General features: G+C 38.8%; 1 protein-coding gene across 1 annotated transcript; it reads left to right on the top strand.

Moving 5' to 3' along the window:
- Positions 1 to 2,654: 2,654 nt before the first annotated feature.
- Positions 2,655 to 15,905, top strand: LOC117340571 (UDP-3-O-(3-hydroxymyristoyl)glucosamine N-acyltransferase-like). The gene is made up of 2 exons (XM_033902330.1): positions 2,655 to 3,236; positions 15,861 to 15,905. Exons 1-2 carry the CDS (start codon positions 2,655 to 2,657, stop codon positions 15,903 to 15,905), a joined length of 627 nt encoding a protein of 208 aa, XP_033758221.1.
- Positions 15,906 to 17,657: the final 1,752 nt, after the last annotated feature.

The following is a 17,657-nucleotide window of genomic DNA, read 5'->3' as shown; positions in this document are numbered from 1 at the left end:
TTCGTTAGAGCGGTGTAGACAGGGTGTGAATATTCGTTACAGCAGTATAGGGAGGGTATGAATATTCGTTAGAGCAGTATAGGCAGGGTGTGAATATTCGTTAGAGCAGTTTAGGCAGGGTGTGAATATTCGTTAGAGCAGTTTAGGCAGGGTGTGAAAATTCGTTAGAGCAGTGTAGGCAGGGTGTGAATATTCGTTAGAGCAGTGTAGGCAGGGTGTGAATATTCGTTAGAGCAGTGTAGGCAGGGTGTAAATATTTGTTAGAGCAGTGTAGGCAGGGTATGAATATTTGTTAGAGCAGTATAGGCAGGGTGTGAATATTCGTTAGAGCAGTATAGGCAGGGTGTGAATATTCGTTAGAGCAGTTTAGGCAGGGTGTGAATATTCGTTAGAGCAGTTTAGGCAGGGTGTGAATATTCGTTACAGCAGTGTAGGCAGGGTGTGAATATTCGTTAGAGCAGTGTAGGCAGGGTGTGAATATTCGTTAGAGCAGTGTAGGCAGGGTGTGAATATTCGTTAGAGCAGTGTAGGCAGGGTGTGAATATTCGTTAGAGCAGTGTAGGCAGAGTGTGAATATTCGTTAGAGCAGTGTAGGCAGAGTGTGAATATTCGTTAGAGCAGTGTAGACAGGGTGTGAATATTCGTTACAGCAGTGTAGGCAGGGTGTGAATATTCGTTACAGCAGTGTAGGCAGGGTGTGAATATTCGTTAGAGCAGTATAGGCAGGGTGTGAATATTCGTTAGAGCAGTATAGGCAGGGTGTGAATATTCGTTAGAGCAGTGTAGGCAGGGTGTGAATATTCGTTAGAGCAGTGTAGGCAGAGTGTGAATATTCGTTAGAGCAGTGTAGGCAGGGTGTGAATATTCGTTAGAGCAGTGTAGACAGGGTGTGAATATTCGTTAGAGCAGTATAGGCAGGGTGTGAATATTCGTTAGAGCAGTGTAGGCAGGGTGTGAATATTCGTTAGAGCAGTGTAGGCAGAGTGTGAATATTCGTTAGAGCAGTTTAGGCAGGGTGTGAATATTCGTTAGAGCAGTGTAGGCAGGGTGTGAATATTCGTTACAGCAGTGTAGGCAGGGTGTGAATATTCGTTAGAGCAGTATAGGCAGAGCATGAATATTCGTTACAGCGGTGTAGGCAGGGTGTGTATATTCGTTAGAGCAGTGTAGGCAGGGTGTGTATATTCGTTAGAGCGGTGTAGGCAGGGTGTGAATATTCGTTAGAGCAGTTTAGGCAGAGCATGAATATTCGTTAGGGCAGTATAGGCAGAGCATGAATATTCGTTAGGGCAGTATAGGCAGAGCATGAATATTCGTTACAGCGGTGTAGGCAGGGTGTGTATATTCGTTAGAGCAGTGTAGGCAGGGTGTGAATATTCGTTAGAGCGGTGTAGGCAGGGTGTGAATATTCGTTAGAGCAGTATAGGCAGGGTATGGATATTCGTTACAGCAGTGTAGGCAGGGCATGAATATTCGTTACAGCAGTGTAGGCAGGTTATGAATATTCGTTAGAGCAGTGTAGACAGGGTGTGAATATTCGTTCTAGGTATCTTCCTGATACATGTCAGTAAAATGTTATATTCGCCATCACATCCCGTGCCCAGAGTAGAAAGTAGAAACAGTGTGGGCTTCATTTTTTTTTCTTTTAAGTCTGTGCCCCCTCGGCACGTCAGTTCCTTGATCCGCCTCTGTACAAACTGATGTTAAGTAGGTATTTTAGGAATATGTTAGGATACCCATAAACCCATTTCTTAATAGGCATATCATTATCAAATGTTGGGTACGGGTACTGCGTCAAGCGAGATAACTCTCAGTTCAAGGTGAGGATGCTATGATGCGTGCGCATACCCGGGTAGATCGTTTCTTCTCATCCTGTTACGTTTGAGTTAGACACCTATGTCGTCCTTGGCAGGTAAGTTTCAGAGTTTACGGGATGTAAACAAGTCTTCAAATGTAGGTAGATTTGTTCATGAAGTGTTGGTTTACATTTTTGCCAAATAATTGTGTGTATTTCCATATTTTCCTTCGGTTGGGGTATGATCGACCATTCGCCATGATACGGTATCCCAGGGACTGATTTCTTCTTTCCATGGCGGTTTGGGCGGGCCCATATTCGCCAGTCGCTTGTCGATGGTATTATATAGTTGTCCCACGTTTTAGGTGTTCATGTCGTGGGAGGGCGACCGAATGGGGCCAAGAAGGCTTACCAAGAATATTATAAAAAAAAAATTACTTTATCAGAAAGTATATGTTTGTAGTCTATATATATATATATATAAAGGAATTAACTGTTCATAGTGTAATTATTGTCGTATGTTGATGTACTTAAGGGGAGTTATTCAGTGGTTTGTTATGTACCCCGGGTCTAGTACAGCCGGTTACACCCGACAGTAGAGGACGTCACTGCTTCCGTTAGGTACAGTACTTAGTCCTTTTGCCGGGCTTGGCCAGAAGTATAGATGGTCCGGGGGGTCCCTATGGTGTATGCGTTTTTACTTTTATCCATAGTGTGTATGTAAAAAAAAAATAAAAAAATATATATATATATATTTATATAAGATTAATAAAACAAAAGAATATCTAAGTTTGCTGATACGGAGGAGGATTTCGATTTACTCTGTCAAAAATAATGTTTTATACTTATTATAAGTAAAATGGGAGGAGAACCAACCAGCTTTTTATTTGGTTACGTAGTGGTCCGTGGCGAGTTAGTGGTCGGTGGTGGTGTAGTGGTTGGTGGCCGCGTAGTGGTCGGTAGCGGCGTAGTGGTCGGTGGCGGTGTAGTGGTCGGTGATGACGTAGTGGTTGGTCGTGACGTAGTTGTCGGTGGCGACGTAGTGGTCGGTGGCGGCGTAGTGCTCGGTGGTGACGTAGTGGTCGGTGGCGACGTAGTGGTTGGTGGCAGCGTCGTGGTCGGTGGTGACGTAGTGGTTGGTGATGACGTAGTGGTCAGTGGCGGCGTAGTGGTTGGTGGTGACGTAGTGGTCGGTGGCGGCGTAGTGTTCGGTGGCGGCGTAGTGGTCGGTGGTGACATAGTGGTCGGTGGTGACGTAGTGGTCGGTGGCGACGTCGTGGTTGATGGCAGCGTCGTGGTCGTTGGTGACGTAGTGGTTGGTGGCAGCGTCGTGGTCGGTGGTGACGTAGTGGTTGGTGGCGACGTAGTGGTCGGTGGCGGCGTAGTGGTCGGTGGCGACGTAGTGGTTGGTGGTGACGTAGTGATTGGTGGTGGCGTAGTGGTCGGTGGCGGCGTAGTGGTCGGTGGTGACGTAGTGGTCGGTGGCGACGTAGTGGTTGGTGGTGACGTAGTGGTTGGTGGTGACGTAGTGGTCGGTGGCGGCGTAGTGGTCGGTGGCGGCGTAGTGGTCGGTGGTGACGTAGTGGTCGGTGGCGACGTAGTGGTTGGTGGCAGCGTCGTGGTCGGTGGTGACGTAGTGGTTGGTGGCGACGTAGTGGTCGGTTGCGGCGTCGTGGTCGGTGGTGACGTAGTGGTCGGTTGCGGCGTAGTGGTCGGTGGTGAGGTAGTGGTCGGTGGTGAGGTAGTGGTCGGTGGCGGCGTAGTGGTCGGTGGTGACGTAGTGGTCGGTGGCGACGTAGTGGTCGGTGGCAGCGTCGTGGTCGGTGGTGACGTAGTGGTCGGTGGCGACGTAGTGGTCGGTGGCGACGTAGTGGTCGGTGGCGGCGTAGTGGTCGGTTGCGGCGTAGTGGTCGGTGGCGGCGTAGTGGTCGGTGGCGAGGATGTCGTTCACTACTCTGTCAGTGCCCTTAAAGCTTAAATGAAGGCCATCTCTGCTGAGTAGTTGCTCTTGTATAACTCCGTTCCGGGCGAAGGTTGGATGGGGTATGTAGTGGATGTTCGGTGTGATGCTGGATATGGTTCTTAGTGCGTGGTTCATACATCTGGCCTTGTAGTTGATTTTGTTAATAAATCCTGGCCTAGGTATCGCATCTTCAAATCGGGACTCGATCCGCGTAGTATGGCTGAGATCGCGATCTGCATAGTCGGCGACACTTTCCAAATCCACTCCCACAATTGCTGAAACTGCTGCAGGACGATGGGGACGGGATCACGGGATCAAGATTGTTAGCACCACAGTGGATGTCCTAAAATAGAAGCTAATTTCAAAATCTCATATATAATCGGGTTTGTAATTGTATGTTCTGGTGTTTTAATGCTTGTAATGCGCTCAGTGAATCTACAAGAATGACGGAGTTATCTGCCGCTGTATTGGTTAAAGCTGTATGGCTGCAAGTTCAGCCGTCATTATAGAAATATTATTGCTTAATCGATTTTTTTTGATAATTTACTTTTTATTCAGTTTTTAAGCAATACAATGTACATACATTATATAAATGACGACAAAGCTTGCCACTTTTGTCTTTCTTTACCCTCGCCAAAATACCGCCTATATTCTAAGACACTGACCATGTTTTCTCTATATATTCGGACTTAATCGAAATTTATTTTTAATGTCTAAGGCTGGAGTAACAAAAGCAGGAGACATGGATTTATTTACCGTCTGAGGTAAGTCTATATTGATTATCGGTTTGTTCAGTGTCCACAGTGGGATTGAACTAAACTCTGTTGTATGCACGTTGATGTTACCCAGCTGAAAAGTAGATTAGATATCTTTTAGAAATGTATAATACGATTTGTATTAAGGCAGTATTTTATTTTCATTATATTTAAATTTAAAGTCATTTTCAATAATTTCCTATTGTCGGCCCCTCAAGTTTTAATTGGTATTTTGCGATGATGGAATTTCGGCGTATTTAAAGCGGAGGGTCCCCAGCCTCGGCTTGGAGACTAGAGAGTGAAGATCCCTTCATGACATGCAGACAAGTAATAAGACATCTGTATTGTACGACATTATTTTTTCTAGTTGTGAGTTACTGACCGAGTTGTATACTGCGACACCGTAGTCTAATCCAATCCAATCCAATGTGGGGGGTGTGGCATTGTGGGCAAGCCCATGTACGCCAGTCGCTTTACGATGGTATAAAAATATCCCACGTTATAGTTTTTTTGTCGTGGGAGGGCGACCGAAGGGAGCCAAGAGGCTTATTATATACTTATGTTAAATTTTTTTCTCTCATATCTCGCCATGTTGGATAGAGTTTGCCCATGTAAGATAGCTATGTAAGATAAATCTATCTTACATAGCATTTCACGCGCGCGGAGTAATCTGCGTTCAAGGGGGATAACTCTTACAACGTCGTGTGCTTGTGTTTACACCCGACAGTCCTTAGATTTATTATATCGTCGGTGTCGGTTTTGAAACGTTGGATTTAACTATAGAAAAAAAAACATATTCTGAGATAAATATATATCATATCAGCAATAAAACAATAGGGCTACACGGTTAAACTTATAACTCCGATAATTACTGTACAGTAGACTAGGCCTACAGGCCTGTTGTAACAGTACAGTACAGTACAGACTGGCAGGGCTAGAACTTTATTTTCAAAACCACTAGTCAGTCGGGCTAGCCATTCAAAATTTTACTAGTCCAAATGTAAATTTCACTAGCCCAGTCGGGCTAGTAAAATTGAAAGTTGCTAGCCCGAAAATATTGGAAATACAACAGTGAATATCTAAGTGAAATTGTGACATATTTATCATCATGTTTGTCATGATATTGTACATGTATGTGTCCTCATGTGTAACAAATCAGCAGTAAATACTTAACTAATCTGTCTTGATAATAATCAGGATATAAACTGTGATATTAATAACATCATAACTTAAATTAATAAAATAAATAAATGAGTTTTAGAATTTGGAGAAACGGCAGAATATGGCCGACCATGCTTTGCAACATAGAACACACTTAAGTAATGCACCGACTCTCTTTTGTACAGTAGGATTTAACTTTTGACCCCGTTTGTCAGACATTGAACTGTCAATGCATGAGCAGTTAGTATGCCTTTTCTCATATTAAAACAACTCTTCATAAAGGCACCCTTACGACCATTTATCTCTGGATAGGCCTTGCATACCATGGATTGTCCTGTGGTGTCTTATTTCGACCCACGGGACATTCTTGTTGCCGCTGTTCTTTGAACTTCCGTTCTCGTTTGTGATCTTTTTCTTTTCTTTTTATTGCTTTCATCCTCATTTTCATCAGAATCACGATCACCCACTTTCCGTTTCCTAAGACGTTGAATGTAGCCGCGGTCCATCATCAGTTACTACGAACGCTTTTACCATGTTTCAAAAAACGAGCTGTCAAAAACGAATCGATACAAACGCAAACATGACCTAGACTTACCATGTGCTCAACCTCGGAATCCTCGGACTTCATTATGATCATAATGCTTTCGGAACTCTCGGGCGCTTACTAATGTATACACACGGCAACATGTCGAGTGAAAACGGAAAGTGGAGGATCGTTTTTCAGAGAACATACGAATAAATAATACACAAAGGTATGTGAGTTGTTTATTGAAATATTGTCGGGCATGTGACACTGATTTTTACTAGCCCGACATTTTAATCAAATAAAGTTCTACAAGATTTCCACTAGTCAGTCGGGCTACCGGAATTTCAAACCACTAGCCCGGGTAGAAAATCTACTAGTCCCAGACTATCCGGCTACCTTTAAGTTCGAGCCCTGACCGGCCTACCCTACAGGTTACTTTGTCATTAACATTTGCCATTAAAAACATGCAAACACATACAATCACATGGCAATGATAGGAAGTTGAATGGCCTAAAAGCCATAAATAAAGAAAAACAGTTTATTTAAAAAGAAATGTCAAACATCACAACCGATGAAATTAATGGTTCCGTTTGCGTCAGCACAGGGGACTGGAATTTGTTCACTCTAGGCCTACTCAGTAACCTGTGTATTTGGAAATTGGAAATTGGCTCTTAAATGAACGAACATTCGGTAAAAATGACACCCCTCGATGTTCATATAAAGAAATATTTATAAAAGTTGTAACACAGAGTCTATATTATATTTGTGTAGAGTAACCAGGAAAACTAACTAGATCTATCACCCTAGCCTTTCAATATGATCATCGTTATCGACTGACCTACCTTCGTCATTCTACCAAGAAAACCGGTTAAACACCTATAATCCTATGTCACAGAAAATATCGAATACTCGTATCGAGTCACTGTTCGCTGGTTCACACATGAAGTTGCCAAAATCACTGTGAATTCAAAATTACCACCCACGAAACATCGCCGCGTCATGGCGATCGAGATCGACATCACTCTCAATAGCCTTGAACTATGAATGGAATTCCAGTGACAGTCGTGACGTCATGCAGTGACGTAGTATTTTATAAAAATGTGACTTGGCAATACAAAGTACAGTGTGTTCCGTGAAATGATCAAATATGTCGAGGTGCAAATCAAATCATAAGTAAAATTGGAAAACTCATTTCAGCGTTGGATTTTTCAAAGTATTGTTGATAGAACTTCTTTTTCTCGGATGTTGACAATTTGGTCACGGCCACGTAAAAGTCGGTCAAGATACGGTAATTTTTATCGGCGAATTGTTCATTCAATCATCACTTCACCACAAAAGGAATGAAATTTGTGTGCAAACGTTGTTTGCAAAAATCAGGTATGATTTTTCAGAATATCATATGTATTTTTAGTAAAAACGTCAAATAATAAAATTACAAAATTGAAGAAAATGGATGGCTGAGGTACACTTTTGCCAGAAATTTGGTGGTGGTATGAGAGAAAAAGACTCTTTCATTATGTGTGTATGTAGGATAGGGATATTCTACCCTCGGGATCACAAAATGTGGTAAAACCCTCGGCAAGCCTCGGGTTTCACCACATTTTGTGACCCTTCGGGTGGAATATCCCTATCCTACATATACACATATGAAAGAGTCTTATAATCTTTATATATCTATAAGTTATCTTTGCAAAAGATATCGATATATATATATATATTTGTTCAAGAGTGAAATTATTGTCGTATGTTGTTGTTCAAATAAGGGGCGATATATAATGTGTTACACTGTTATGTACCCCGGGTCTAAGGCCACCAGTTACACCCGACAGTCGAGGACGTCACTGCTTCCGTAAGGTATAGTACTTTGTCCTTTTGTCTGGCTTGACTGGAGGTATAGATGGTCCGGGGCGTCCCTATAGTGTATGCGGGTTTTTATTTTTTTTTTTTATCTTATACTAGTGTATGCGTATCAAAAATATATAATATGAGAAAATGTAGAAAAAAGCGGCAGTAGAAGTTTAAAAAAAAACCCAAAGGATTTAACATGAAAAGGAGGAGGAAAAATCATTAGCTGTCTAATACTTATAAAAAGTAATTTATTGTTACGTTAGGGCTAATGTACCCAGCTTATTATTTAAATAATTACGTAATAGCTACGTATACAATGTATCAGTTAAAACATTTTAAAATGTAAAAACAGTTAAAAAAAATCAACTAATTCCTCTGCCACAGGATTAGGTGTCTGGTATCATTTTGATGAAAAAAAATATTAAATATATTATAGTTGCTAGGCGGACTGTGTCCTTTAATGTCCTGGCCAAAAAGTGGGATATAAATAAAAAAATAAATACGACGGTCTTTATAGACAGGAAGTATCTGAGGCATGTGTGTCTGTAGTTAAAGACAGGTCATATCTAAGGCAGATTTGACTGTAGTTACGTATGAAGTTGTCTTTAAGGCAGGCCTGATATTATTTATAGATGAGTAATCTCTAAGGTAGTTATTGGACAACCGGTAGAGTTATGAAGCTAAACTCATCAATGTGCGAATATCTATTTCACAATGCTAGTGGTGCGCTGCATGCTTTAGACGCTTAAGCGAAATCGATATACTTACTTGAGGGATAAACAACGCACAAAAATGCACGGTCCGCTCATATTGTAAACTTGTTGCGCACGTGTTCGTACACTTTAGTTCGGACGAAATAATCAATGAAGCTTTAATTGCCTGCATTCCTGCATTCTTTGTATAGGCTTAAACAGATATATTACATATTTTCATGAATCTTCGTTTTCATAATTTACCTGTTCAACGTCGGTAGCTCTAATATACTGTACATGCCGTAGCCGCTGGGGTATTTCCCTATGATTCGATCTTCACAGAAATGCGATGGATTTGTAATACTAATGTAATACAATTATAATCAGTTGCTTACTTACCACAGGTAAAACAGGTCAAGATACAGGTACATTCGTTTGGGATAGAGTATAATCCAGCATCGCTCTCAATATGCTTATAGCCTACCGCCGGTTGTTGTTTTTTTTTTCGGAATCATATAATTCAATGTTTTGTTATATTGACATGGGTTATATCTTTTTGTTCATGTTTTTACGTTGATTATGTTAGCACTTGAAGCGTATTTACCCAAGGAAATACCAATACGGTATCGCTTCTCTATGTGACACCCGATGCTTCACGCCCCGATGGCTAGTAATAATGAATAAGGTTAGGAACCGGAACCCTGGTTGATCACAAGCCGTTTTTATCTGGTTGATAAAATAATACCATTTGATTTTAGTTTCTAAAAGATACTCCAAGACTGATCTAGCTGAAATACATGATTCCGTGAAGGATACCACAGACACTATGAATATCATCTTTTTATCAAAGCCGTTCCGAACAATAGCTATCACACATACTTCTTTTCGATCGCCAATCGTGCGCACAATCGCCTACACGATATATGTACACTCGCTTATTATCTCTATCGTGTGCACATTACAGTTATAGTGTTATGCGGTACCACAACTGTAACAGTATAACAGTCAACAATATAGTTTTGTACATTCATTATTAGATGCGTATTTTTCAAAATATTGGTAATTTGAGAGTTTTCGTGATGTTCTGTCTTTAGATAACAATAATGTATTTATATAGTGAAATATTTTTAGCATTACTTATCCAATGTAAAGTTAAAGTATCAATGTTAGATGGTGCAGTGTTCTAATTATAGAAATTACACTTTAATATCGTCTGTATTTTGATACAGATTATTGGAAACAGCATTCCTTTGTTATGTTGTACTATATTTTATCAATAGTCCGGCCTTATTTGATATATATATATATCCTTTATGTATACTGAAACGAAAAAGAAACGCAACTTCAAATTGTAGGTTTAATAAAATAATACTTGTGAGCATTATGTTTAAATTTCATATGTAATAGTTAATATTGAATATTGATGTAACATCCTTTAAATGTTTAGAGATTTTTAAGAACAGGTCACTTTGCTAGAAGGTCATGATTGGTAGTACCCTACGTGAATCCAAGTTGAAATGGCAGCAGTTTTGAAACCGTGCCCTAATATCGTGTGTGTCCTCCTCGAACAGTTATCACATCTCTAATTCTTTGTTGCATTGAGTTCATCAGGGCATTGACTTTCCGTATTGGAATGTTATTCCATTCTTGGACGAGTGCATTTGCTAACTGAGGGAGGGTATTTGGGGGGTTACGGCGATTTCGAATTCTTCTGTCTAATTCATCCCACAAATGCTCGATTGGGGACAGGTCGGGGCTATATGGAGGCCAATCTATAGGAACAATGTTCTGTGTCGCAAGAAAGTCTCTACAGACTCTTGCAACGTGTGGTCTCGCGTTATCTTGCTGAAAGGTTAGATGATGCTGCCTAACAAACGGCACAACATGGGGCCTAAGGATCTCATCCCGATAGCGTACGGCCGTTAAATTCCCATTGACTATCACCAAAGGCGTCTTCAAACCATGGGAGATTCCCGCCCAAACCATAACTGATCCACCCCCAAATCGGTCGTGTTCCAAAACACAGGCGTCAGCAAAACGTTCGCCTCGACGCCGGTACACACGTTGACGGCCATCTGCTCGAAATAACGTGAATCGAGATTCATCGGTGAAGAGCATAGACCTCCAACGTCTCATAGGAAAACGTCTGGGCATATGTGCCGTTGCCCATTGCATACGACGTGCTCGACGTTGCGGTGTTAGTGGTAAACCAACGTACTGTCGCCTTGCACGCAAATTAGCCTCACGCAGTCTGTTGATCACTGTTTGGGGATGAATTCGACGGTTATGATTACCAATCGTATTCCTTGCCGTTTCAGCGGCCGTTAATCTCCTGTTACGCAGGTGTGCCAACCTAAGAACCCGGTCTTGACGTCGCGACGTTACGCGTGGACGTCCTGATCTCGGCTGGTCATCGACTCTTCCTGTTGCGTTAAGACGTGAAACTAATCGACTAATAGTCGATTTGTGAACTCTGAATTGTCGAGCGACGTGAAGTTGCGTGTTCCCTGCCAGAAGCATCGCTATAGCACGTCCTCTATCAACCTTTGATAACCGTGGCATAATTGTAAAAGGAATTATTGTTTGCAAAAGTATTGGCGATGATGTGGCTCAATGTTAGTGATGAATTGATACTGGTTTGAATGAAAAAAGAACGCATATGTTTGTACAGGCACGGTTTTTGATGTTTTTACCGCGCCGGAAGTGCATAGGTCTCTAGTCACACTTGGGTGATTTTGAAGATTGGTATGGGTGTTAGGCAGGGTGCATGTTTATTTCCGCGATTTTTATACAGATATGTATATTTAATACAAAATTAATCACAATTTTCCATGTTGCGTTTCTTTTTCGTTTCAGTATATATCAACAATAAAGTTATGTACTAATATGAAATTAGAATTCAGTTCTCACTAATCCGGACTTTGCTCCTCCGGAGCTCATTTCTGAACCCTAATACATTATAGTGGTAATCGAGGATTCCAGAACACAAGACAAGCGACAGACATCTCAGTAAAACATGTTTGATGTTTTCTACAGAGGAAAAGGAGCCCTATCAGCCGCTGATTTAAATATAATTTAATATTATAAGACTCTATCATATGTGGTCATGTAGGATAGGGATATTCCACCCGAGGGGTCACAAAATGTGGTAAAACCCGAGGCTCCGCTCCGTACACAGGTGACGCCATAACTTTTACAAAGGCATAGTCTTTATGTGTCATATTGTTTGTTGATTGTACAACATAACACTTGATTATGAATAAAGAGAGACAACTCTTACGAACCGTTAACCTTAAAGATCAAAGGTCAAACAGCTTGTAAACGGCAACTTGTTCAGATATGTTATTCATTGCTTTATATCTATGGCAAATGAATTTCACGTTTATTTAGTAAAATACGTTTTTGATTTAAAGATATGCTGATGAGTGTCGAGGTTAACTTAGTATAAGTTACAGTCCCATAAAAGAGTCATTAGTTTGTTGTTGTGGACTATATTGTGTGGAAATGTCAACTTGAATGATTTACTGTCTCTTTCGGCAATGCACATCTTTTATTTTTCATATGTTTCCCAGTTTAAAAAAATATCGATTTAATATAACGATTCTTATTCGGAATAACTATATGATATTCTTTTGGCCCCGGATATGGCGCAACAAGTTTCGTTACTGGTCAAGATGAAGTATGTATTGTAATTGGTCAATGCAGATACAGTTTTAAACAAAACAAGGTTGAGAATGAATACAAGCTGGATAAGTGGGTGTATCTTTTCAAATGGCACATTAAAGAAATTATATTCCTGATTCAAATGCAGTCTTATTATCACCAAAAATGATTCAAATTGATATAACCATGCCGTGTATCTTATTAAAGATATTTCTTGTTTTTGCTTTGCTTTGCTTTGCTTTGCTTTGTGTTTGTAGTTTTGCAAGGAAAATATGACAATATTTATTAAGATTTGTTTGTTCTATAAAAGTATGTATATTTTGGAAATCCAGTTTTACGATATTACAGAATGATTGTTACCGGGTGTAATATTGTTTCCCTTTGGTTTTATAACCCATAACTCATGTATTCATTTTTGTTTAATTATAGATAACTCGGATATCCAATTGTACTTTTGCCTTCGACTTTAGTAAGCGTATCTAGTGATATACATGTATTATTTAGTTCACCCAATCAATCCTAGTTTTACCATATTTAGTCACCCGTTAGTTTCCAACAGTTGGTAAATCTTTGATACTTCTCTCGTAAAATATAGTGCATATACTTATGAGTAAGATTAAGTTAACTATCAGGAGAAAACAAATATCGGTCAAATAATCTGTTCAGGTATTATTAAGAAAGATATACATAAAATGAAACGTGTAAGGATAAATATTCGGTTTAATGCAATTAGAAACGATTGTTTCTGATTTATTCAACCAATTATGGTTTGAAGTACCAATTGTATAAATATACCGACTTCTTAAAAGAAAAAACTTTTAAAACGTTATCAACCAAAACATCAAGGGGCGGATGTACTAAAATTCATAATGGCGGCCATGCCGACGAACCCCAACTTGATTCGGCGTCTTTTATCAGAAAGATATATATATATCCTTATGGTCGACACCTGAGGACAGCAGTATCTCATTTCATCCATATGTTGTCCGTATCTAAATTAGTATGTGACACAAAATTGATGTTTGTTTCCATTAAAAAACAAAACAAACTACAACATGTTTTATGAAACCTTTAATCATCTGATATTGGAATTTAATTAACGATTTGTAAAGCATCAGATTATTTCCATATGCATAACAACAAGGTACTATAAAAATATCACGCATGTTTATCTGTTTGCAAATGCTTAAATATACCTATTTTGCACATTGCTGCATTTCAAATTTAAGAAACACGGAAAAATTCAGGATTTACATTATATATATACTTTTTTATATATATTTTATATTCATGCTATAATGTGAAGAACAAATACAAACAAAAATAAGTTTGAATGGAAGATGCTTGATTTACATTCTGAATCCCTAAAATATTGTATTCTTCTTCAGTCAATCTGAGGCCAGAGGATACCCATGTTCAATTCTAAGTTTATGTCTGAAGTTCAATTAAGGATTGATTGTCAATTTTGTTGCTTGCATGGACTGATGAAGGGAAGTGAACCTCGTGCAAATGAAGTGAACTGCGAAGCAGTTCATATACCATTTGCACGAGGTTCACTTCCCTTCACCAGTCCATGCAAGCAACAAAATTGACAATCAATCCTTATATTTACGTTAACCAAATTTAAAACTTCGCCACCAGATTGCAAAATTCGGTCGCAACAGTGTGACGTAAGTGCGTCACTTTGTAACATTGTTATACTTATCGTACATGTGTGCACAGTAGTGGAACAGCAGACAGTCAACTATTGTAGTCGCCAAGGCAACACAAAATATAGTGCCATACACGTTTTGATTATTAACGATGTTGATACATATAAAATATTCATTTATAGAAAAAGTGTAACAATGTGGATTTTAGTCGCAGGTTAGCTGGTGATATACATGGTGTTCTTGAAATATTGGATTTAATTGTCGCACTGGCGTTTTGGGATGTAAATTCTGATAATAGTAAGTAAAGAAACATTGATTTGAAAATTGGCGGTATTCGACGGCCGGAAACTTGTGTCCTCCATGTTAAGATTGAGTCAAATTACGACAATAATGTGTCCCTGTTCTCGATATAGCATACTTCTGCTACGTTTTGTGTTGTTAAATAGTGTTTGAATTGAGCTTTATTTTCTGTGACTACTAAAATGGTATAAAGCATGGCATTCGCGATACAGCTAACGTTAGACCTACTGCGCTACGTAGGTCATGAGTTCGGTGCTATCGAGAGTGTCAGTTTTCTGTCAGATCCTGTTTTCTAAACTGTCTGCTTTATACTGGCATTTTTATTAACAATGTTACACAATTCACAAAGTGAAAGTGCATTCAAGTCTGAGGCGGTACAGAACTCGATCGCCATTGTAAACTCAGTGAATGTATTCACACGCCGGCAAGAAAGTGATTCGTCTCTCAGAACAGAAGCACGCGACCCATAATCTTCAATGGGAAATGAAGTGATCTGAGTTTACTATGTTCATTGAGGCGGAGCGAAGTGAAAATGTAAATATTTGAAAATAAACTAATTAATAACGATTTTTACACGTATTTATGTGGCGCGGTGTATCTTCCTCCCGCCAAGGATGTTGACTAAGATTGTCGGACATTTTTGTGAGTCTGACTTGTTACCACTCTCTTTTATAAATAGGACACCGTTAAAAAGACATCACCATACAATTCGTCGTTACATGGATCATGCATATTTTGCAACGGGTTAGGAGAACGTAACAGTTTCCGATACCATGACAGATCCAGACTAACAAGTTGTTTATCAATACACAATCTTGACAAACCTGTATGGCGTCAAAACGATTCCTGTTGACACCAACTAAACATCACGTGACAGAATAAGCAATAGAGGAAAAGCATACTTCGGGTCAAAGTTCAAAGTCCCAACTAGATGAATATCTATATATACAATAATTAAAATTATATAATGTCCTTGTGATGGATATACATAGTAATGATGATTAAAAACACAAACCTGAAAATCACAAGCGCTTTCACATGCTTTGAGTTACACAAGAAGAGCTTGCTCTCAAAGCATGTGAAAGCGCTTGCGATTTTCCGGTGTTTTTTTTTTAATTATTATTACAATATATATAATATATATTTTCAAAATATCAGAACGTTTACTCAGTGGAAAAACACAATGTATTATGATATAAAACTCGTTAAATTGAGTTTACATTGCATTTACACGAGTATTCTTTTTATGACATATCTCATATTTATGAGAAAATCAGCGAAAACACTCAACTTTTTAATCTAATAAGCCTTGCTTGATTCGACTTAAACAAGAAGTTTTCTACACCAAAACAATCGCATGATGTTATCACAAAATGCCGCAGTAAATATTATCACAATGGTGATATTTTTTGTCGTGATTGTCTGAGCGCGATATAAGATAACACAAATATAGCTTTATTAAGTTTACCAAAGTAAGTTATTGATATATTATTGATTATTTGTAGAATAAAAGCGGGACGTGTCAGTTAAGGAAGGGCACTTGTGGGTAATGATATACGTGTTTGTGTGTTTTTGTTTTGTTTACAAACTGAGACACAAAAACAATAGCTTTATGGTATGCAAGTCTTTGTCAACACTAGAATAACTATTTATAGATATATAAGGCCACATCGACAAGGACGTTAACACACAGAATGTACGTATACGGTTATACATGAATGTACGTCTGATATTTACCTTCAGAAACGACATGCCAACATCTCACGGTGGAAACCTACTTCACTCTTTAATCTTTCTACATGTAACTCTGATAGTCCTGTCACCGTCAGGTACGTATATATTATTCCATACCTGTCTGTAAACTATCGTATCTTATTTCAGACGATTGGTAACTTCATGATATAGGTACATTGTAATCGTTCTAACCTCGTAAATGAACAATTATAGGTCAATTTATATACTTCCTGTGGCTACGGGACTGTCTTCTTTATAATTGTACAAATATAAAATATCTACACAGATTTCTCGTGTGATTAGCTTATCTCTATTTTTTTTTGTATAAATGTACGCTAGTCCATACCCGTATTTGCACACTTATGGTCCCTAGCAGGCCTTACAAGATACAGAAAATGTGTCATTGGTATTATTCAATAGTTAAGAAGCCGGCGTTCTTTCAACCTAAATAACTATATTTCGAGAAAAAGAAAACGAACAAACACCCTTTACTTCTCCAGTAAGTCTAGTTTAGATAAAACATAACATCGACATAATCATGCACATGCATAAGTGATAACGCCATTCAATATACCATTGGTTGAGACGTCAACTCCTTTGTGCGAATTACTATATATAAAAGATAGATATATCACATATGTAATGTCAAGACTATGATACATATCGATAGGTAGTTCCGTCTACGGTTAACACGGTCGGAGTTTATTTTTTACACAGCCAACTAAAAATAAAAACCACCTCCGATTTGCTTGGATCTTTTGTGGTATTTTGAAATTTCTCCCTAATGATTTAAAACCATATGGAACGTCCAACATATGTATAGACATATGTAACTCCTCTGACGTTACATTTCACTCAATCTGTGATAATTCGCTCAGATGCTGTAACCCTGACCGGGTCGTCTGAGTACGCTGTCCCTGGGACTGAGTTTACACTGACGTGTGATGTAGGTTACTAAATAATGATGAGTGGATAGTGAATATTAAACTAGAACTAGAAAAACTAGGATTAGGGTATTTATGGAACAGCACTTTTGAAAGTAAAATTACTTACAAATTAATCGAAAGCAAATTCCAAGAAATTCATATTCAAGAACTGCTATGTAATATTCGAAACTCTCCAAAAGGTTATTTATATCAACATTTGATAGACAATTTTGGCTTGCAATTTTATTTAAGGAAACCTATCGATCACCGATACAAGAAGTACATATCAAAAATTAGATTATCGTCGCATCAACTAAATATAGAGAGTGGAAGATACAGGAATGTAACAAGAGAAAATAGGAGATGTACATTATGCAATAATATTGATATTGAGGATGAGTTCCATTTTATTTTAAAATGTTCTTTTTACATAGACTTACGTACTAAATATTTGAAACCATACTATTATCGTAGACCTAGCATTTTTAAACTTATTCAACTCATGAGTGTGAAAAATGTCAAAGAGTTAAGTAATCTTGGAAAATTTATTCATTTTGCATATAAACGAAGGTCAGAAGCATTATAAGTAAATACTTGTTGTGTTCGTTTCAAATATTATATTTCATTTCTATTGAGATGTAT

This window comes from Pecten maximus, chromosome 13, assembly GCF_902652985.1.
Source record: "Pecten maximus chromosome 13, xPecMax1.1, whole genome shotgun sequence".
Classification (NCBI taxonomy): Eukaryota; Metazoa; Mollusca; class Bivalvia; order Pectinida; family Pectinidae; genus Pecten; species Pecten maximus.
This window is presented reverse-complemented; position numbering and strand designations above follow the sequence as displayed.

What these genes read in the sequence shown, in the direction of transcription:
- LOC117340571 (XM_033902330.1), top strand. Translation starts at nt 2,655, where the DNA reads ATGGGAGGAGAACCAACCAGCTTTTTATTTGGTTACGTAGTGGTCCGT. An exon ending in TGATTGGTGGTGGCGTAGTG is followed by an intron (nt 3,237 to 15,860) that starts GTCGGTGGCGGC and finishes GATTATTTGTAG; the next exon opens with AATAAAAGCGGGACGTGTCA.